The sequence below is a fragment of the Centruroides sculpturatus genome, unplaced genomic scaffold, assembly GCF_000671375.1.
Source record: "Centruroides sculpturatus isolate CEXI.00-Female unplaced genomic scaffold, Cexi_2.0 scaffold1262, whole genome shotgun sequence".
NCBI lineage: Eukaryota > Metazoa > Arthropoda > Arachnida > Scorpiones > Buthidae > Centruroides > Centruroides sculpturatus.
The window spans coordinates 116481-140609 of NW_019385498.1; the positions used below are offsets into that span (position 1 = coordinate 116481).

At 27.5% G+C, this 24129-nt stretch overlaps 1 protein-coding gene across 1 annotated transcript in view; it reads left to right on the forward strand.

Moving 5' to 3' along the window:
- The first annotated feature begins 376 nt into the window (after window positions 1–376).
- LOC111639549 (DNA (cytosine-5)-methyltransferase 1-like) overlaps window positions 377–24129 on the forward strand; it is an 83646-nt gene continuing 59893 nt past the window's right edge. The window contains exons 1-8 of the mRNA XM_023385436.1: window positions 377–554; window positions 9311–9350; window positions 10501–10684; window positions 11099–11180; window positions 17292–17393; window positions 17474–17597; window positions 20342–20457; window positions 23194–23218. Of these exons, the coding sequence (XP_023241204.1) occupies window positions 511–554; window positions 9311–9350; window positions 10501–10684; window positions 11099–11180; window positions 17292–17393; window positions 17474–17597; window positions 20342–20457; window positions 23194–23218 (717 nt within the window). The 5' untranslated portion in view covers window positions 377–510. The remainder of the gene's footprint in view (window positions 555–9310; window positions 9351–10500; window positions 10685–11098; window positions 11181–17291; window positions 17394–17473; window positions 17598–20341; window positions 20458–23193; window positions 23219–24129) is intronic.

Genomic DNA, 24129 nt, shown 5'->3' on the forward strand with positions numbered 1-24129 from the left:
ATCAACTGAGGTAAGACGTCCCACAATCTTTGCTGGCATTGTTCGGAATTCCACTGAACAATTTCTTCCAATATTTTACTTTGTGACATTTCCCTAATTTTATTTAAAAAAAAAAAAACAAAAAAGTGATCAAAATAAGGAGAAAGTTAAAATGTCATTCGGATTTGCCGCCATTTCACCGCACACGTGTTTGTTGTTGTAAAGAAAATGTGGTACGAATTCAAATTTATTTTTGAAAAACCATATGAATTTTATACGGGATTGCAAAAATTATAAACGAAAAAGCTAATGCGTTGTAATTTTAATGTAATTTAAAATAAATTATATATTATTTAATTTTAATGAAATAACATTTCTTTTTATGCAGTTTCGCCTTTTAGTTATGACATTTTCGCGGGAAATTTTTCGTGCGTATTGCACTTATTTGCGATTGATTTTAAGAAATTTTAACGTTTATTGAATCAATTGTAAATTAAAATAATTTGTTTGTTAATTTTTTCGAAATTAAATATGCCTGTTAACGTTAAAAAGATGAAGGATACGTTATTAGATAGGTGAGATGATAAAACGTTTTCTATCAATGATTTAGCTCATTACAGACTGAAATTAATCAGTTTCACAATTAAATTTAATGCATTTAAGACGAATAATTAAATAAATGTTTGCTTTGATCCCTTTTTGATTTATATTAATAAAATCCTATCTTACTGTAAATTTAATTAAAATAAAGTAACTTAATTGATAATTTTGGCTTAGGAAATGTGATTATAAATAATACACTGTATTCAGAATCTTGTTTTAATGAATTATTATTTATTATTCAATTACTTGGGATATACACTAATGTATAATTTTCTTTTAAAATTAAGTTTATAAGATTTTTTTTAAATTTAAATTGATATGCTTTAGTAATGTACTGTACTGTGCATTGTTAAAGTAAAAATACTATAAATTTGTGTATTCAGTATATAAACATAATTTCCATGTATTGCATATCCTTTGTAAATATGTGTTTATTATGTTTGTTTATTTAATAACAATGTAAATAGATACTTGAAAAATGCAGCTTTGAGTATGACTCTGGTCTCATTTACCTTTCCAACAAATGTTTTCGGCCCCTTTCATAAGCCTGTTTCAGGTCTCTCAAATTGTCAATGTTTCGTATTGGAATCAAAGGTGTGTTTTTTCAAGTATTTAAATATTATTTCAGCTTGGATTCTAATAGATGTAAATAGATACATATTAGTCAAAATTTCTTTAAGTTATCAAAATATATAATCTTTTCTAGTGTTAAAATTTGAAGTTTTTTTTTTTTTAAATTAACTTAATAAAAAAAACTAGCTTTTAATTTTAAACACATTAAAATTTGCTGTGGTGTTTAATTGTAAAATCATATAATTTGTGTTTTCTTTGTAAAAACAAATGAGCACTATTATAAGGTGACCAGACGTCCTGCTTCTGGTGGAACAGTTTGTCTTGCAGTTTTTAAAAAGTCCCGACTTTTGGAAATATTAAACTTCTGTCAATTATATCATAAACTTATGTCTTATGCTTAAGATTTGTAAAGATTATTTTGTATCACATGTATCAGTATCAAGGTGTGCGTGAAAATTGGAAATAAAGAATGCTGCATCGACAAAACCCTTTGTGTTTGTGACAAAGATCGACAGAAAATGATTTTGGGCGCGCAGCTGCAGCATGCCCCCCTTTTTTCTTTTGTTAACCATCCATAAAAGTATAAGTCAGTCAGAAGAACAAGGTGCAATAAATCGTGCAAATTTCATAAATCATGCCAAAAAGTTCTATAGTAACTGCTTAGATTATTCAGAAGAGTGGACTGTACAGTACATTACAATGACATTGAACATTTTCATTGGGTTATATATATACTAAAACAAGAACTTAATTGGGAAGATGTGCAAAAATCATTTGATCACATTAGTCAACCTTTTCCAGATAGTAATATTTTTGAAAATGATTTTTTTAATGAGGTATCATTATTTAAAAAATATATTGATAAGGAAAAGGTTAAATCTTGGGCAAATCTCAACAGAGAATAAATGGTTAGAAATATTTCATTTTGAAACACACTGTTCCATACAATAATGCATTAAAAATTCTGGAATACATGCTGTCCTTACCAGGAACCAATGCCGTGACTGAATGCGTTTTTTCTATTGTAAATAAAGTGTGGACATCTCCTAAATCACAATTAAGTGTTGAGACTTTAAAAGCCATATTATGTGTGAAATATAATTTAATAAATTCTTGCAAAAAATTTCATGACATTTTAAACGACGATAGCACTCTACTAAAAAAATTCACTCAATATGTGAAAGAATAAAGAGTTTTAAAGATTTATAATAGTATTATGTATTTATTATATTTGTAAATTTTACATGTTGAAATTAAAAAAATATAATACAATACAATTTTTGTGTTCTTTGATGACAAAATTTTGTTGCTCTATAACAGTTTCTTCAACAAGATAACTATTTCCCCACCCGTCAATTTTGTCCCGATTCACCAATGTTNAAATGTAAAATACAACGGCAGTTCAACTTCTGTCTGGAATTTCAGTAAAGGCAATAGAATTACATGTGCTATGTAGTCCCAATTTATGTTTTTTTCTCTACAAACTCCCCTCCTCATGCTGACACTTCTTTCATCATTTGGCTATAGAATAGAAGTCTTTTGACTAGTGTCAAAGAACAGCCTTGCACATGGTAGAGGCAATCAACAGACTTAGGAAATTCTGGATCACCTGGCCTACAGTCTGGATCTGTCATTCGGCAATTATTACCGGTATGGCCTTTCAACAATGCTTTGGGAGACAGAAGATTTACCTGGAATGCTGAAGTCTCTGGCTGCAGAGAGTTGTCATGTAATGACTCCAACACAACCCTAAAGACCAAAATGATGAGAGAAGCATCAGTTTGTGTAAGAGTACTTAAAAAGAAACAGACTATGTAGCAAAATTCAGACTATGTAGCAAATACAGTTCCATAAACATTACTGAAATTCCAAACAGAAGTTGAACTGCTCTTGTACATTTATTAGAATACAAAATAACTATGATAAAATACTCTTGATATAAATAATAGTATTTTCCAACATACAATCTGTAGATTGTGTGTTAAAAAGCTTTTGACTAATTAAGCTGATTATATGCCATTGTATATTATCTGTAACAATTTTTCCACATCAAAAATATGGCTCTAGCATCATTTTAGTTTTTATTACTTTAAGAAGTCATCTTAACATGATAAAATTTGATGGTATGTCTTATTGCTGTTATGTTTTAAGTGGATGCAAAAGAAACCCAGAACTATTCACTTCTAATTGTGAATGGAATATGGTTTGTTTAGATATCAGGGCTGTGGAGTCAGAGTTGGGAGGAATTTCTGGCCAAAGAAGTCAAAGTCCAAAAAAAATGTGTTGACTCTGACTCCCACATTTTAAACTTACTTTTTTTTTTTTATTTAAATGAAAGAAAATTTATTATATATTTATTATATTTGTAAATTTTACATGTTGAAATTAAAAAAATATAATACAATACAATTTTTGTGTTCTTTGATGACAAAATTTTGTTGCTCTATAACAGTTTCTTCAACAAGATAACTATTTCCCCACCCGTCAATTTTGTCCCGATTCACCAATGTTTAAATCTGGTCACCTTACACTATTAGAAACTAATAGTGTATGGTGATTTGTTCAATGTAAATGTTAAAAATATTGTGGAGCTTTTTACTTGATTTATATCATCCTTCAAACCTGTAAAAAGTATTCCAGTGAGTACATTTTAAGTTTTTTTTTTTTATGTGAATTATTAATCTATCAAATACCATGTTTTATCAAGCCTAATGTGCTATTGAATCTAATGTACCTGACTTTCAAGACATCAAAACCTGAAAAAAAGTTAACTTGTGAATGTAATGTGCATTCTATGTCACCAAACATGCATCATCAAAAAGTTAATGTATTTAAACATCTTTTTAAAAATGGTTTTATTTTTGTGTTTATAGTGTCTCATGATGTCCATACAGAGGCATAGCTACCGTAGAGCAGTTGGAGCAAATTGCTCTAGGTGCACGAATCATGAGGGCACCAAGTTAGAAAGGACAAAATAAAAACTTGTAAAAACATTAATAAAAAAATTTTTGGATTTAATAATTAATCAATTAACTATTAAATTTGAATCCATTCGGCACAATACTCATTGTACTGTATACTTCAAGTGCTTATCGCCTGTATAACTTGTCACGTTATCTGATAAAAATATTCTGGAATAATCAGAATTGTTACAATTGGCATATCCCTTCAACATTCACCTAGTTTTGGACCTCAACTGCTACGATTTAAAATGTGTTTTTATAGTCAGGTAAAAGAAGTTACTTCTATAAGCGAAGTTGCTGAACTATTTTTATTTCACACCACAGCTTCAAATAGTGCAACAACAACGACAGCAGAACGATGTTTTTCAAACCTAAAATTAATCAAAACTTATTTAAGAAGCACCACCATCTTAACTCTGATTACTATATCCAGGGGCAGATTTACATAGGAACTAATAGGACTTAAGCCCTGGGCTCCCAAGTGTCAAGGGCCCACAAAAATTGAATTATTGTCATAAATTTTTTACACTTTTTCATTAACAATGAGCATTTATTGTATAGTAAAAAAATAGTTAATATTCATAATAATATAATAATGATGATTTATAGTCATAAATTTTTTACACTTTTTCATTAACAATGAGCATTTATTGTATAGTAAAAAAATAGTTAATATTCATAATATAATAATAATGATGATTTATAGTATTATTTGTATTAATAAAAAAATGGGTTCCCATTGGACTTCAATAAGCCCTAGGCCCTGAAAAACCTAGATCTACCCCTGACTATATCAATTGAAAAAACAATAGCTTGTCAACTTGATCTGAAGAAAGTGATTGAGTGATTGACTGATTTGCAAACGAAAAAGCAAGAAAACAATTTTGAAGTTTTTTTTATGTATTATTATGTATTTGTTATGAAACTAAACTTGCTTATATTTTCTCAATATAGTTTATATAATATGTAGTAAATATTATTATGTACTTTGTACTTAAAGAATTATATTTTGTTTTATTATTATATTTATACTAGCAGATGAGCCTGGTGTTGCTCAGGCAAAAAGTAATGATAGCAAAGATTAAGATTATTAGTTTATAGGTGATCTTACTCATTTTCACTGGGTGCATGAATTAGGTCCCCCTCTTCCAAGACTAATTAGAGAATCTTTAGATGGGTCTAAAAATATGCTCGATTTCTCGCAAAAACGCAAAATATCGTATCTAAAATAGTACAGTAGAAGCTAAGTTCTTCAGGGTAATCCTTAATGATCACCATTTTAACAGCAATGTTTTACATCAGTATGTACAAACATGAAATTTACCAGATACTATGTGTCCGGTAAATTTCATGTTTGTACATACTGATGTAAAACATTGCTGTTAAAATGGTGATCATTAAAAAATTTCGACTGTGATTTTGTATTGGACTTCAGATCCTCTGTACCTGAAGTTATAAATCATTTCATGCTATCTAAATCTTCCCACAGTAGTTATATACTAGTAAATAACACTAACAAAACCTTTAAAAGTATACCAGCAAATATAATTTAATATAAATATGCTATGACAAACATTTTTGATTTGAATAGGATCTGCTTCAGGTCAAAATAATTGATAGAATTAGAATACTAAAAGATCAAATTTAAATTTTTAAATTGCTGGAATAATTAAATACAGTAATACCTCGACTTACGCTACCCTGACTTACGCGAACCCAGAGTTACGCGATTTTCAAATCTCGTCGATTCCTCTTTTATTTGAGCGCCACACAACTCTCGATTACTCACTCCCCCCACACTATTGTTCGGCTTACGTGTTCCAACACGTGTTGCGAGGAATTGACATATAACTACAATTTATTTTGTGTTATTTATTTCTGTGTTTGTTATATCTACTGAGACTCGAGAGACTCTACTATGCCATCCAAACAAAGTAGAACTGATTATTCTGCATCAAACAAGAAAAACTTTATCTTTGGAATGTAAAGTTAACATTATTAACTTTGATACAAAAATGAAAATTTGTGAATTGGCAAAGAAGTTTGATCTACCGGAATCGACGGTCAGAACAATTATAAAAGGTAAAGATAAAACTCTCAAAGCTGCGAAAAATGCTCAATCTTTAAATTCAAGCATCATTCGTAAATGTCACGGTGTTATTGCTGAGATGGAAACAGTGTTAAAATTATGGTGTGATAATCAAGTAAATCTGAAAAATTGTATAATAGTATAATTTGTTATACATATATATTATCTAAGATTTTATTAAACATTTTATTTCTAAATTATTGTTTTTTTAGTCTCCAGCCCCAATTAAACATTATTTGTATGAAATTATATCCCGACTTACGCGGTTATCGCTCGGTCCCACCTATCGCGTAAGTTTGGGGTATTACTGTATTAAAATAAGTATAAAAATCACATCCATGTGTTAACATTAAGAATAAAAATTAACAAAAAAATTTAATGAATATATTTGTTACAAATCTTAATGGAATTAATTGATTTTTATTTCTTGTTAATGTTGTCAAGATCATCTAAAAAGACATGCATGTGAGATGTTTCCCTCCTCTTTAAAATTGATACATTACCCCTTTAGTTCAGTTTTACAAATTTCTAGATCTTTTAAAATTTTGATCTGATCAGTGCGAAGGGTGCATCTAATGAGACTGGCTTGCTGTAGTTTAGCTTCCATGCCAGTTTCAGAAGCATATATTGCTAGGGCAGTGGTCTGAATATGTTACATCAAAAATATTTGTTGTAACATATTTATATTAAATTATATTTACTAGTATTCTTTTGAAGGTTTTGTTGGTGTTATTTACTATTTCATGCTATATTAATATCATGTCCATATTCCTATTTTCAATATTCATTTCCATATTCTAAATATTCATAGTCCAAATTTTATGTTAAAATGTCTACATACATATGTAGTTCTTCATATAGTTGATAACTCTCCATTTAAACATAGCTTTACAAGAGACTTATCTACTGGACATCATTTGCTCAGTTTGCTATAGTTTGAAAGACCATCAAAGCATCTTCACCAGCATTGTTGTATCAATTGCTTCTATCATATGTTTAAAGGTTGTCTGTGGATATTATGCCTTAAACATTGCAATACTGCCATGGTCCATTGATTGGAGAATTGATGTGTTCGCAACAAATAAATATTCTTGATGTTTAAATGGCTATTAGGGATTTCCTGAAGGTTAAGTATATGGCCTGGAGCATTATCCATGAACAATAAAACTTTCTTAACTCGTCATCAAGCGTGTGCTCACTCGAATATAAATTGCACACCCACAGTCAATCCAGCACCAAATTAAAAAATTAATTGATAAATATTTAACATCAAGAAACTGCTATTTTTACTTTAGTCTACTTTCCAATATGTTTCTAGTTGAATTCAGTCAAAAAATTTTAATTTAATTATAATTTATTGAAGATTTTAATTTTTTAATATTAGAAGGTAATTAGCATAAATTACATGGTGTTGTGTTTCATCTTTGCCCCTGTTCAAGTTTATTGTCCTAGACACATGCCAATGTTTATTGACAAGACTATGTCTTGTTTATAAAATCGTACTGCCACTCGTTCTTACCAGCATAGAGGTATGAAGGAGTACATGTTGAGAGTTGATATTTGGCACAGAGTATTAGGTGCCCAAATCATTTGCGCATAAAAAAATCCAGACTCGTAGGTAGTCAGGGGACTGAGAATCGAGTCAAAATAAAATATAAAATGGTGATCCTCTTCTACAAACAGGCAAAACAGCCACCTCATCCCACCGAAGTCAGGTAGGGGAGAGTACCACCCACAGTCGTTCTAAGAAGTGAACTCTGACCTTAGGACTGAACACGTAGTTTCTTCTATGTTAAATAAAATTTGTAATCTAATTTTGTAAATTTGGGAGTTCTTCAAATATAATGTTAAAATGGTTTTATGTCGTTACAAGTGGGTTTTTTTAACATTATCTAGTATAGTAAAATCATAAGACTGATAAAAATTAGATATTATATTAGGGTTGTCATTACATTCGATGACATTATAATCGGGTTAAATTGTATATTGTTTATGCGAAATAAAAAAATAATTTTGGACGATACAATAGCCACAGGATTATTTTTTTCAAAAACGGGAACTTTTCACTATGCATCGACAAAAATTCAACCTGGGCCGACACGCAACAGAGAGAAATTTTGGATTAGATAAGTTAATTTGATCGAAGTTGAATTGTGGACGATCTCGTGGTCATGGCCGGCGAAGTTTGAATGATCGTGCCCAAAAGCAGCGATATCAAAGAAGATAGGAGAATGAGAACAAGACCTGTCTCGAGCATCAAAGTGATTCCGTCTCTGAGAGATAGTCTTGTCTTAAATATGGTTTTGCTGTTTTACTTGTTTTTACTTCTACTGGAATTTAGCATTTATTTCAATCTCACCAACTTTGGTTACACAAGGTGTGGAGATGGGCATCACATGATCGCATACCTGACTTTTACAACAGAAATTTCCTTATCTTGGAAGTTTTAGTTTTTTCTTGATTTTACTTATATTTAACTAACTTTTTTTGATGGATTTTTATATCGTGGGATTATCTGAAGTTGCAGATATTTTTTAAATTAAATTTTACTCATTTATGTCTTTTTTAGATTTTTATATATGATAAAATTCAAAAATTAATTAAATATTTTTGGAAGTGTTAAACTGTAAGTACTGTGTATTTTCCAATATTATTGCAAACAGACATAGTCAATTATTTTATAAACTTATTTATTATTTTAATTTTATGCAATGCAACAAGCTCAGAATTGCGTAATTACCAAAGCACTTTATTAACATGTTGACAGGTCTTGATTTAATTACTTTTTCATTTCAGAATTTTTAATTTAATAATTGTTTATTAATAAGATAAACACAGTTGTCTAATTAGAATAACTTGTGTAATTGCCTAGATACTACTATGCATAATAAATTTTTTTTTTAATTTGATTGTTGTAAATATTAATAAGAGATTATCAAGTTATAGAATTTTTAAGTTTATAAAAAGTTCAATTATAACAGTTTTATCTTACATCTTATTGAATAAGCTAAAGAATATACATTGTATGTGATTTCTTTATTTGACTGTAAATATCTTAAATATATTGAGATGAACTATTTTAATAAATTTATTTTATTTTCAGAGAATATTCAAAAGAAATTGACAATGATGAAGAAATGGAGGTAGAATATTTTTCTGATTTGATAAATTTGAATATTTTTGATGACTTATGATAAATATTTTACAGAATGAATGAAAAGTTTTGGAGAAAAATATTAATTAACATTTATATTTTAATTAGCAGATTAAAAATATTTGAAATGATATAATAATTTTATAAGAGAAATAACAATCTTAATGAAAACTTACTGTATATATTATTTGTACTGTAAAACTAATAGTATAGTATTATTTAGTAAAGAGAGCTTTACCATATACTATACTACACTTAAATATAAAATGCTTTGATTATTGATCATTTTTTGTAATACAGTAGAGCATCGATTATCTGACTCAAGTTGGTCGGATAACTGAAAAATCGGATAACCAAAAAAAATACATTATTAGTATAGTATATTAGTATATCCCATGTAATTAGTATATTAGTATATCGCTATTAACCAACTTTGCATTGAATTTTCATCGATGTTAAGCCTAACAATTTTTTTTAAAAAATAATAATCGTCACTATCGTATCATTAAAAATTATTTTAAAATTATTTTATTGCTCACAAAACAAACAACTACTCATAATTAGAAAATTAAGTCTCGTTTAAATATTGGCCTCCCTTCAATGGTCGAGCCATTGATGCCAGCTAAAACATGCAAAAATTTAACAAAAATAATATTAAAGTAGCCAAGACAAAGACAAATATTGTAATGCCACATCACTAGTGGACATTTGAAATTTGCCGACTAGAACGGTCGGTTAACTGATGTGATGGTTAATCGGGGGTCGGATAATCGATGCTCTACTGTATTCTTAAATATATATATTAGTAATGTTTAGAAGTGCAGAATATATCATGCAAACAAGGTTTGGAGGAAATTAAAGCATAAGCAAATTAATATTAAAAAAATCCCTTACAAATCTCAGGGTTAGTCCAGCAGTGAAAAAATTGTATATTTATAAGTTTCAGCTACTTTCATTTCACAGTGGTAATTTTACACAAGTTTTGTGTTTATTGCTTTAATTTTTGATACAAGTATATTTTGGGTTTAGAAACTGTTCAATTATTAGGTTATTAAATATTGATATGATACTTTTATTTTTTGTAAATACATGACATTTTTGTATTTATTTTCCAATAAACTTGTAAATTTAATCTTTAGATTTGCAGTGATACAGAAAATGAAGTATTCAACAAAAAAGGATTTCACAGATTGGTTGACAATGAATTAAATGATTTGAATAATGAAAATGAAGATAACAACAATAAAAATGAAAAAAGAAGAGATTCCAAACTTTTAGAAATTGAGAAGGTTGTTTTCAAAGATCGAAAAAATGCAGTGAAACGTATGTTTTTATTTTTGGTAGTTTTTTTAAATTAAAAATTGGAAATATGTTTAGTTAGAATTAAAGTTTCTAATTATATTTCATACATAGATCATCAATTTAGGTATGTTAAAAGTATAATAGATGAATATGAATTATGAATCAAGAAGTCAATTTAAGAATATGACTTTTCAAAAAGACTATTTTTATCTTTAATTTAACATATTTTAATTTAATAAATTAAACATATTAAAAATTAGCCAAATAATGAACTATTGCTAGATGTTTTTAATTAGGTTTATATTTATGCAACAGAGAAATAAAAAATTATAATTATTGTAATATATTAGTTAAATACAGCCATGTTAAAGAAAGTCTAACAGTTCATTGTTTAGCTTGTTAATACTAAATAGGCATATTACTCTTTTTATTTAGAAAGTGAAAATTCAGTATCTAAACGAAATAAGAAAAAGAATCAAGCAGCTGACATCACTATAAAAGATATGTTCAAACAAATGTAAGATTTATTAATATATTTATTTATTACATACATATAAATACAGTATTTGAGAATATAAAAATGATATATTAACAACATTTGTTTTGCTGGAAGTATCAAGTTAATTTGATGGTGATAACTTATGAGTTCATTGTCAGTATCAAATTTACTTGAAACACAATCTACTATTAATTACATTGTTCTTGGCAGGTATAATTTTACTTTTAGAAATATCAACTATCAGTAAATATTCACATCTCAATGTGAAAGTGATATACAGTAAAGCATCGATTATCCGACTCAATTTGGGACGCAGGTTGGTTGGGTAACCAAAAAGAATGAAAAAAATACATTATTAGTATAGCATATTAGGATATTAGTATATCTCATGTAATTAGTATATTAGTATATCGCTATTAACCTATTTCGTATTGAATTTTCATTGATGTTAAGCATAACAATTTTTTTTTTATAATAATCGTTGCTGTGGTATTGTTAAAAATTATTTTTAAATTATTTTATTGTTCACAAAACAAACAACCACTCGTAATTAGAAAATTAAGTCTCGTTTAAATACTGGCCTCCCTTCAATGGTTGAGCTGATGTTGCCAGCTAAAACACGCAAAAATTTAACAAAAATAATATTAAAGTAGCCAAGACATAGCCAAATATTGTAGTGCTATATCACTAGCGGACATTTGAAATTTGCCGACTAGAACGATCGGTTAACCAATGTGACGGTTAATCGGGGGTCGGATAATTGATGCTTTACTGTAATATTTTTTTATATTTTAATAAAATTTAATTTTAGAAAATTGTCAGTTAGGTGTAACAAATATAGTCTTTTCAATTGTTCACATTTTACTTTCCTGGCTGTTATGTATACATAACAAGGGAAAGTATTGGAATCATGTTTTTTGCAAATCTTCATGTTTTGAGACTTATTGAACTCAAAAAAGTAAAAAAAAAAGCAGCAAAAAATTCCTTGTATGTGTATGTGTTGGTGTTTATTTTGCTTCATATCTCAGGATGGAGTAAAGATTAAGAAATAAAGTTATGCATGGTGGCTTGTATATGAGGGGCATTGATGTTATTAAAATTAATGGCCGTGAAAGGTTGAGAGGGTGAGGAGATAAAAGGGTGTCAATATGTCATATCTGCAGAAGGGTAGGACTTAATGAAGATTTTATTTGTTATTAACATTTACACTTTTTTTATAAAACTCATCCCTACCCTCAAAATTAAGCTTTTTGCCAAATTGTAGTAATTAAAAATTAAAAATTTTTTATAACAAAATCTGATAACAAGTGGCACCAAATACAATTTTATTAGGTTGTTTGGAAAGTAAGTTCATTTTTTTACCACTAGATAGATTAGTCATATTTTTTCCGCCATTTTCATTCTAAACCGTATTATCATTATATAGTTTGACAGCTAGCATTTTAAGGCTTATTTGTAAAAAATTTTGTTTGATTTTGTGCAATTGTTTATTTTTTGTGTCCCATCAAATATGGAAGATCGAAAGCATCATTTTCGGCATATTTTGCTTTTTTATTACCAAAAAGGTAAGAATGCTGTTCAAGCAAGAAAAAAATTGTGTGACATGTATGAAGAAGATGTATTGACAGAACGACAGTGCCAAAACTGGTTTACAAAATTTCGTTCTGGCAATTTCAATATTGAATATGCACCATGTTCTGGATGGCCAGTTGAAGCCAATGAAAACAAAATAAAGGTACTGATTGAAGCAAACTGCCGAATAACAACACGTGAAATCACTAAGAGATTAAATTTGTCAAATTGAACTGTTTATGATTACTTGAAACAAATTGGTTTCATTTCGAAGCTTGATATATGGGTTCCACATGTTTCCCTTAAAATCCCACCAAAGAGAGATGTTCTCTTTGATGGAATTTTAAGGAATTTTTTTTTTTTTTTTTGAAGCTTTAACCAGACAATTTAACAATTGGTTCGAAAGTGTATTGCCATCAAGTAAACAAATTGAGTAATATCATCAAACAGAAAAGGCGGCCAGAATTGATCAACAAAACAGGTGTAGTGTTTTACCACGATAATGTCAAATTTCACACAAGTTTGGTAACTTGTCAGAAACTGTTATAACTTAGATGGGAGGTGCTATCACACCAACCATATTCGCCAGATCAAGCACACTCAGATTATTACTTGTTCCGGTTTATACAAATTTTTTTTAACTGTAAGACATTTACTTGAAATGACAATGTCAAAAATCACTTGTATCAGTTTTTTGTAAGCAACGATCAAAACTTTTATTAATGTGAAATCATGCTACTACCAGAGACGATGACAACATGTATTTGACCAAAATGATCAATATATAATTCAATAAAATATTTATTTATTATAAAAATATTGTGTTTTTTTCCATGGGAAAAAAACGAACTTACTTTCCGAACAACCCAATATTTCTTGCTTAATAATATAAAAGTTTTTTTTAATAAAAACTCATAACATCCAGGAAAGTTACAGAAAATCATGCAACTCATATTGCTAGATTTTTTAATATCTTATTGGATGTTGATGTATAATTTTTACTTTACATAAATGTTATTTTAAATTCATGTAAACTAAAAAGTCTATATCAATATTACAATATACTTTATACAATATGTGATGGTTATTATTTTTTTTTAATAATCACAAACAAAACAACAATCTTTAATATAATCAAAATAAATTAACAGAAAACAAATGTTCTCAGCCACCTTCAGTAGTTATCTTTAGGTTTAATATAAAATTTTAAAGCAATTAGGTTCTAGAATATCAAATTGTTTATAGAGGTAATTACTTTATAATTTTATGTTTGTTTTAAAATAGTGAAAAAAAATTGCTTATTTGTTAATTTACTATTTGATACTAAAGGTTGTGTTTTAAATCACTTGTCTAATCAATGTTTGCCATTGTGTAATAATTTTTTTTAAAAAACTATTATGACAATTTACAGTGGGCGATTGGTTAACGAACAGTTTGGATAGCGAACAAATCGGATAACAAACACTTTCAGAAAAGATTTTTATGATCAGACAACGAACACATGTTCAGTTAACAAACACTTTACTGAACAAACATAAAAAGAAGCGACGGAAAATAACGAAAACCGATTGATTTTCTCGTGTCTTCGGGTAACAATTCAAAACCTTTCAGAGCGCAGGAGACGTCAACATCGACATCAACCCAATACCGATCAGATAGTATAATATTCCTCCAAATTTTGAAACTTTTCCTTGTAATTCCAGCTTTTTGTTTACCTTTCTGACAAATAATTTTTTATAGTATTCGCGAGACTGTCGGACGTGCACTTGTTAAGTTTTGCATCGGGGTTTATTTATGAAAGATGAAAGTTTAAATGTCTCATCGGATATTCGTTAACGTTTTATCACCAAATTTCGAATTTCATCAGGGCCTTGCATTTAAATAATTTTTTGTGGGCTAGTTGATTTCTGTTCTCTGAATTTTTGTAAGTGCTTTTCTGAACTTTTTATTTAAAAAAGAAACTGATAATATTATGGAGCCTAAAAAGAGGAGTGTCAAGAACTGTGCTCACTGTAGAAACCAAGCAAGAGATAATAGCCAAGGTAGAAAGTGGGCAAAAGATGTCTAATATTGCTAGACAGAATGGCTTGAACAGGTCTACAGTAGGCACAATCTTAGCTATGAAAGATATATCAAGAAGTCTTAAGCTGCTAATTGATTAATGAAAATCACATCTGAGAAATAAAGATCATTTTAGAGCTCATAATGGAACCTGAAACTGATCTGATAACAGAAGAACTCCAAGAACTCTCAAATGAAGAATACCAAGAAACTCAGCGAGATGTGTTTTCTTTTGAAAAAGAAGAAGACAAAAGAGGACCAATGTCGACATCTACTACTAAAGATCTTTTGAAGAAGTGGGAGAATGTCAGAACAACGATAATCCAAGTGGCATCTAAACCAGAATAAGGTTAATGGGGTTGGGAATCTCTACAATTACAATACTATTAATTACTTCTGAAAAATCCTGATAAAAAGAGAAAAAATCGACATTGGACAGATTCTTTAACCCCCACAAGCGGAAAAAACATGACTAATAAAAATGCAAGATTACATATATATGTATTTTTACTATTATATGTAAATAAACGTAGTAAAAAAGTATATATTTTTTACTTTTTAGAGTCTCCAGAACGAATTAATCAAATTTCCATAAACCTATGGTAAATCGATAATCAGTTAACGAACAATTTGGATAACGAACAAAGTCTTGGAATGAATTATGTTCGTTAACCGATCACCCACTGTATAGATTAGATATTTAATTATGAAATATTTTTTTCACTACACTTTACAAAAGTTGTAGAACAATTATGCTTTAATTTTCTATGGATAAAGGTAAATCATCAAATATCATGCATAATTAATGTTTTCTTTCTCATATTATATGATGATTAGTAGAGAAAGTTTAAAAATTAAAAACAGTCCAAAAAGAAAAGGGTAAAACTAATTTTATTGTTAATGACAAATGAAGTTTTATAATATTTTAAAATCTAAATTTCTTAAGAATAACACTTAAGTGATTTTTGTCTTTCTACAGTATGTAAAATAATCTAAAGCCCAAACTGTATTCTAAATGTGTAAATAAAACTCTGCTGGTTGTTTTGTGTTATGACAATGCTAATTTTGATTAAATTATTAATATAATTTTTTTTGAAGAAAATCATGTTGCCAGCATGTATGAATTTTAATAATTAAATATTTAATATCTTTTAAGTGAAATCTTGTAAGTGAAAAATAAATGTTATCTTTGCTCAAAAATGAAATAATATTTGATTTTCATGTTTTTCTTTCTTATATTAAATATGAAATTTAAAAAAGAAGTGTATATAAAAAAAGTGGCAGAAAAAAATGAAACTATTAAACACAAAATAATAGTTAGATGATCCTATTGTAAATACATCTAGCATTGGATCATGAAGTGCATGTATCTATATATATAAAAATGAATGTGTGTGTGTGTCCTTCATGCATTACTACACCGTTTATCTGATTGCCGTTAAACTTTGAGAAGTTGTTTAATATACTCCCATGAAGGTTTCTGGCATTTATCCTATGATAGATGGCACACGTTTACACGAGCATTCGAGCACTGTGTGTTCGATCGATTTCAAATTGTGAAGACCATTTCCCCCCTTCAAAAAATATCTCTATATATGCATTTGTGAACTGTTATTGACGATATTTGTAATAATTTTTGTTTAATCACTTTATTTCAACTTTTTTTTGCTAATTATGTATTCGCTCGAACTTCGTTAAAACCTTAACTGTACCCCGAACAACAACCGAAGTTGTAGGAAGAAATTCGCGTATTTTACCGATCTAGGTATCCCCCCTTTTCCAAATTTTAATATCGACTCAAAATAATTTAAAAAGACAAATTACAATAAAACGGTTTATTATCCAACTATCAGAAATTTCACAACATGCCAAGGAAGAGAGGAAGGAGCAATTAAATAATTAAAATTATAAAGGATTAAAAAATATATATATAAAAATGGGGAATATCGCACTTCTGACAATCGCTGCGAGTGTGTGGGCTAAATTTGGAGAATCCGTGCTTCTCGCATGGACAACTGTATGTGGCCAGCTCACATGTCAGAAAACCTTCTGATTTATTCGTGTACGCACCAGACGAAAAAACAAAAAATATCGTGTATCCACGAACACTCCAATAAATAAATAGAATTGAAACAACACTTTGAAATGTTTTTCCGATGAAAATGAATAATAATAATAAGTTTCAATAAAAATGATAAAATGTAAATTGAATTTTATCATAACGAGTTTGCTTGAATTTCCTTTCTTCTGAGATTGCAGCAATGTGCAATAGGTAAGCTAGTTATAAATAAATGTGAAATGACTTAAAAGAAATAAGGACTTACATAAAAGTAATAAAACAGATAAATTTAATTTAATTTATTAATTTAATAAATTTTTATGTTTTATTTAATTTTTATAATGTACTGTACAATGTGTTCATATGATACTGTACATATATATTTTACATTAATTCTAATTAAAATTTTGTAATCTAAAAATATTTTTAAAATTTAGGAGAAATAAAGAGAAGCATGATAAAAATAATAGAGTAATATATTCAGATGTTGATAATGAAGAAATTGAATTTCAAAATAAGAAACAGAAAATCACAAATAAGTATGTTTTGTTATTTATTTATTAGCAAAATATTAATTTATATGTGGTATGCTATATATAATATTTATGTAATCTTTTAGTGAAAATGAGATAATCTCAAAAAAAATCATTGAAAATAAGCAACCACCAATGAAATGTAAAGAATGTAGACAATTACTTGATGATCCTGATTTAAAGATGTTTTCTGGAGATCCAGAAAATGCTGTAAGAAGTTTTTTTATATAAAAATAAGTAAATAGATCAATTTTAAATTACTTTTAAATACACAAAATAGTTTTAGACAAAAATTTATTTATTTAAGTTATATATAATATAAGTTAAAAGGCTATATTACTGTCAGTTAGTATCCCCAAAATATTATGTTGGGGAGACTAAATGCCAGTTGGGAAAGTGATTGTCAGAGCATATGGAAGCAATAAGACTAAAAATTAATAATTTACCATGATTTCATCATTGTCAGAAAAATAATTGTAATATCAATATAAATAACATAAAAATTGTGAATAAGGAGAAAAAATATCATAAATAAAGAATTAAAGAACACTACATAATTGTTATGCAGAAAAATGCTATTAATTTAAATTCTGGCATGAGTGTAGGTGCATGCTGGAATAATGTAGTTAGAGGTATAAGTACATCTTCACACAAGGTAGTTTGTTATCAAAATCATGATGTTTGTAAGGCAAACATTGGTATGGATTGTGATATTATATCCACTGAAGAGGCCCTTTATAGTTAGGATGAAATGCATTTGGATTTATTAAACTAATAAAGCTGGTTCCTTTTAGAAGAAAGTTGAAGTCTGTGTAAAATCCTATTTTAAATTTTTTAACTTTTACTTTTTTAAAAATATAACCTTTTAACTTATCATAAAACCAATTCCATTGTTAAATTTTACAAATATTTTTTTATATATAATATATATTTATTTATATATATGTAACTCATTTAATTTATTTGATTTAAAAGATAGAAAAATTATTTAATGATAATTTATATAAGATTGGAATGTTCAGTTTATTAATCAGTATTTAATATAATAATTTACTTAGAGTGGTAATAAATTTTAATTAGAGTTCAAAAATTTCAGTTAACTCATCCATTTTCAGGAACAAACAGCAAACAAAACAATTAAAATTCAATTTAAAAGGATGATTTAATTTAATTAAAAAATTAATTTAAAATTTAAATTAAACTGAAACAAAAGGAGTAATTATTTTATAAGAATTTGAGACAAATCTGTAACATTTTCACTTTTCAGGAATGACACAATAATGATAGTTTTGATTTTCTGATAAGTTATTTCACCACAAAAAGTGATAAAAAGTACCTTTTTACATCTCAGGAACACATTTACTTGCTCTTTTTGATTAAGATTTTATTCAGTAAAGAGGTTTTCTTGATATGCACAATTTTCTTTTTAATGAATTTATAAAATTTCCAGATTAAGAAAAATCTTTAAAGGATTATTTTTGCTAAACTTTGTAAAATAAGATGATGATACATAAAAATTTCTCTCTTCTTTATTAATTTTCATAACCCATAAACAGTACAATAACAATGGTATTGATCTCTTATAGCAGTGGTTCTTAACCTTTTTATACTTGCAGCCCATCAAATATTTCATAATTTTTTTGTGACTCCCATTTTTTTTAATAATTTATATTTGTTAAATTATCTATAATAAATTGATTTTTTATTATTGCTTTATTTTTTATATAATAAATGTAAAACATAACTTAACATTATTTCATTATCTATATAAATAACATTCAAACTTCACAATTAAACATAAAAACTCATTAACTTCTTAGAATTACTTTGGAAGAAAAGAAGTAAATACTGCGGTGTAAGTAGCATATTTGCATCTATTTCTTCTGTACTAACAAAGTTGTATGTAGGAAGAAATAAGAAATAAAAAAAAATACTAAATATGAAAACTTTATCTTTCTTATTTCACTTTTCAATATGATATTTGGTTATACATCAATTTTCTTTTTATTATATTCTGAAGGAAATTTTGCATAATTTGGCAGCCCCCTTGGCAAACTTCTTATGGACCCCCAGGGGGCCACAGCCCTCTCTTAAGAAACACTGTCTTATAGGAACTTACTGTCAAAAACTGATTTTAGTACTTTGCATATAAAAAGCATTTTTTAATGGATAAAAAATTTATTAGAGATGAATAGTGTGTTAAGTAGTACAGATGTAAGGATAAATTTAAGAAAAAAAATGCAATTTTCAATATCATTTATAAATGGAATTTTGTTTATCACTTCTTGATGATCAAATAGTTTACAAAAAAACTGTCAATACTAATATCATCATGTTATTCCAGGACACAAAAATGAATAAAGAATGCTGATTATTTACAGATTGATCCTCAGATATTATAAATTTTAATAAAATTAATCTGCTTTGAGGGGTTTTTCATAGATTAATTTAGATTAATTTAATTATTAATATAAGGTGCTTAATTTGATTTACAGCATGACTATTTCATAATGAAAATGGAGTGAATCTATTTTTCTCTTAGGAAACTTGAAAACTTTAACTTCATTTACAGATATTAAGTTATCTACAACTGAAAGACACTTTATACTGCTTCTGATTTGAATTATTTATGCTCATTTCAAGGATTATCCTGTTTTTTATTTAAACAAATTCAAAGTTTGTAATACTTTTGATTTAACTGAGACTGTACTTAAAAGTTGTCAAATAAGTCTTTAAATTTAAATGAATAATAGATTGCAATTTACTTACTTTTTAAAGCATTAAATCAGTTGATTGGATCAAATTATGTATAATCTGGTAATTTTTGATGATTTACATACTGTCAGTACTTTTAAGTTATTATGACTGTATGTAAATTTTTAAGATTTTATTTGATCTTAGATCAAATAAATAAGTAAAATGTATATATATTTTTAAACAATATTTTATTATAGGTAGAGGAATTTATAATGCTCACAGATCCAAAGCTTTCTATTTTTACTGGAAATGAAGCTGAAAGCAATTTAGATGATATCAGTGAACGCCCACAACATAAAATTACACATTTCAGGTAAATAATTAATACGAGGGCTATTTTTTAAATAAGGTTTGTTTGTGAATGAGCATCTGCTTTCAGCATGCTTTGCGCGTGTTTAGATGCCATTTGCAGCCGTATTGTCTGTCTGTGTGCTGAACTGTAGAAGTTTATAATGTTTAAGAAAATTGAGTTGCCCGCCAACTGTAAGATACGATCTGTTATTTGATTTCAGCACGAAAGATCATGGTAACTGTCTTTTGGGATAAGAAAGGAACTTTGTTAGTGGATTTTATGTCAAGAGGCACAACAATCAATTCTGATGTTTATTGTGACCTTGAGAAAACTCCGCTGTGCCCTACAAGACAAGCAGCGTGGCCTAATGTCTTCCGACGTCAGGCGGCAGATTTCTTTGGCAGAATTTTAAAAATTTTTGAGCAGTATGACAAATGTTTGAAAAAAAAAATGGAAATTATGTAGAAAAGTAGATAAAAGTATGTAGAATATGGGAAAAAATATATTTTAATGATATTTACAGTATTTTTATTCTTATTAAAAAACATTATTTAAAAAATAGCCCTCGTACAATTGAAGATTTATTTTTCTATTCTTTGTTCTTTTTAAATAATATAATTTTTGTTTTTTTAATTTTAAATAAAAATTATTAGTTTCACTGTAATTTATTTATTGCATAATCTAACTTATTGACTTCAATTAAGAAGGTTTGAATTATTTAAATGAGAAATTATATTTTCATAATTTAAAAAAGAAGAGGGGAAAATGTACAAATTTACTGCTAACACCCCAATCAGAAAAATATTCAAAATAATTTTAAAATATAAAAAATTTTAAAATTATTTATGATTTCAAACAATATAATAGAATATGAAATTAGATAAAAAAAATTTATAAGTTGAATAAAAAAATTAAAATTGAATTTTTTAGAAAATTAAGTTTTGTATTTATAGTGTTTCTATTAATTTCAAGTAATAGTATCTAGTACATTTATAAAGTAGAAATTCATTTATGAAAGATTTTCTTTCAATTACACTCTTTTATACAATTTTGACATTCACTAAAGTTATATTTGAATTTGTAAATTATATACAATGATACCCCGAACTTATGCGATAGGTGGGACCAAGCGATAACCGCGTAAGTCGGGGTATAATTTCGCAATTTGTGTAAAACCCAAGTCGGATGTATGTAAGCTAATAAATGTTCTCGTTAATCTTATCTCATCTTTTGATTCGTTCACGTTAGAAGAAATCACCACATAGAGTCTCTCAAGTCTCCGTAGATATAACAAACACAGAAATAAATAACACAAAATAAATTGTGGCTATGTGTCGATTCCGCACGACACGTCTGAACATGTAAGCCAAACAATAGTGTGGGGGATTAAGTAATCGAGAGTTGCTTGGCACTCAAACAAAAGACGAATCGACGAGATTTGAAAATCGCATAACTCCGGGTTCGTGTAAGTCAGGGTAGCGTAAGTCGAGGTATTACTGTATGTTTAAACACCAATATAGTAACTTTTTTGTTGATTGTGTTTATCAGAAATAGTTTCTTAGACTGCATTGTATTAAAGTAGTATTTTTCATACCTTTCTGACCATAATCCACTTAAAGAATTACATTTTACATCAAAAACATTATTATTTTTATTAAATACTTCGTTGCTGGAAATACTAAGGTGTTTGGCTATTTTAAATATTTTACATCACAAGCCAGTGTACATTTGGCAAAGTACTAAAAAAGAAAATAAAGTTTCTGTCAAATATTATTTTACTAATATTTAACAATATAACTTTGATGAAAGAAAATCCAGAATAATCAGTATAAAATTGAAAATAAGAGTTTTTACATAATGCAATGAATGTATTTTAAATTTGTATTGATTAGATATTTTAACAGTTCTTTTGCAGGTAAATTTAAATTTTAGTAAGCACTGGATATTTTGTAAAGAAATAAACACAATATTGGTGTAATCAAATGTTAGAGTTTTATTCAAATAAATTGATAAATACAATTAAATTTTAATATTACACAATATAATGGGAATAGAACATTATATCACATAAATTCTTTGAAATTCAAAAAACTGTACATAATGGAGTATTTTATGTATTTTATTACAAGTATGAAATTATGATGGCAAACACCACTGCAGTAAGAGTGCAATATAATGTATCATTAAACACAAACTCAGTTTAATACAGTCAAAGTTTGAATTATGAACTTAATTCATTCTTAAAAGTTTTTCACTGATTTGCCTTAAATCAAAGCAATAATAATAGGCTGCTTAATTCATTCTTAAAAGTTTTTCACTGATTTGTTCTTAAATCAAAGCAAATTTTCCCATAGGAAACAATGTAAAATGGATTAATCCATTTCCAACCACCAAAACTAAACTTTTTTTACCTTTTCAGCTGTATTTCATGCATAAAAATATGCCTACAAATGCAATATAATGTTATATATGATATAATATTATCTATATCTATATCCATTTTACACACATACACACATACACACACATACATATATATATATATATATATATTAAAAACAAAATGTTCTGTCACTGTCAACCAAAACCAAAACCATCGCTTTACAAAAAAGGGCTATAAATAAAGACTTGACTTTCCCTGGATGAAATACAGTATAACCAAATTAATCAAGACAGACAACAAATACTTTATTCACACTTTCTGAAATATGTTTCAATTGATTTGATTTTAATTTTAATTAATTAATTAATTTTTAGTTTCAGTTTCAGTTTAAATGCCAGAGTTTTAATTATTATTTTATTATGTTTAGTTATAATTAACTGGCTACCTAGTATTAATAAATACTAAATATTAATAAATTTTTGTTATTTAATTTGAGTTAAGCACCTTTAAACACAGATTCATGGATGTCACTTATGCAAATTTCAATTAACATGGTTTTTATTAATTAATTTGATTTAAATTTAATTGTGGCATGTAACAAAAACTGGAAGTAGTATATTACACACATTGAAATCTAATTTGATTAACAATGTCACCGATGATTAGGGTTGTGATGTCTAATGATGTGAGGTGAATCTCTGCTCCACTACTGAATTGGTAATTTTGTCGTTGATTGACTGGGCCATCAACTTTTTTTAACATAGGAAGTACAGGAAGTTGATCATCGGTGACTGACTCTACTGGTAGCTTGTTTGGAAACCAAGTTATCATATGGCAACCAGAGCAAATATGGTGTTCAAAATTTTATTTATGAATAAATTCTATTTATTCATAAATAAAATTCTATTTATGAATAAATATAATACTGTAAGGTCTCGTTTTATGCGGTGGATACATTCTACAGAAAAGCGCATAAAAAAAAATTCGCATAAAAAAAGACTTTACTTGCCTTGAAAAAGTAGGGATACATTCCGTAATTTTCTAAAATCGCATAAAACCAAAACAACGAATTAAAATTAACTTAAAACCGCATAAAAAAAGTTTGCAGAAATTAAAAGAAATAGGCTGCTTAATAAATTACTTCGAATGTCTGAAAGAAATTCATATAAAAGCTTAAAATAAACTTGTATTCAAACTTAATTCAGTTAATTTTATTGAAAAGTAATATAGTTTTACATTTTTTTTGAATTTTTGGAATGTTTTTTAAGTCTCCAAATTTTTTAAAAATATTAAAAAATATACGGCCAGCT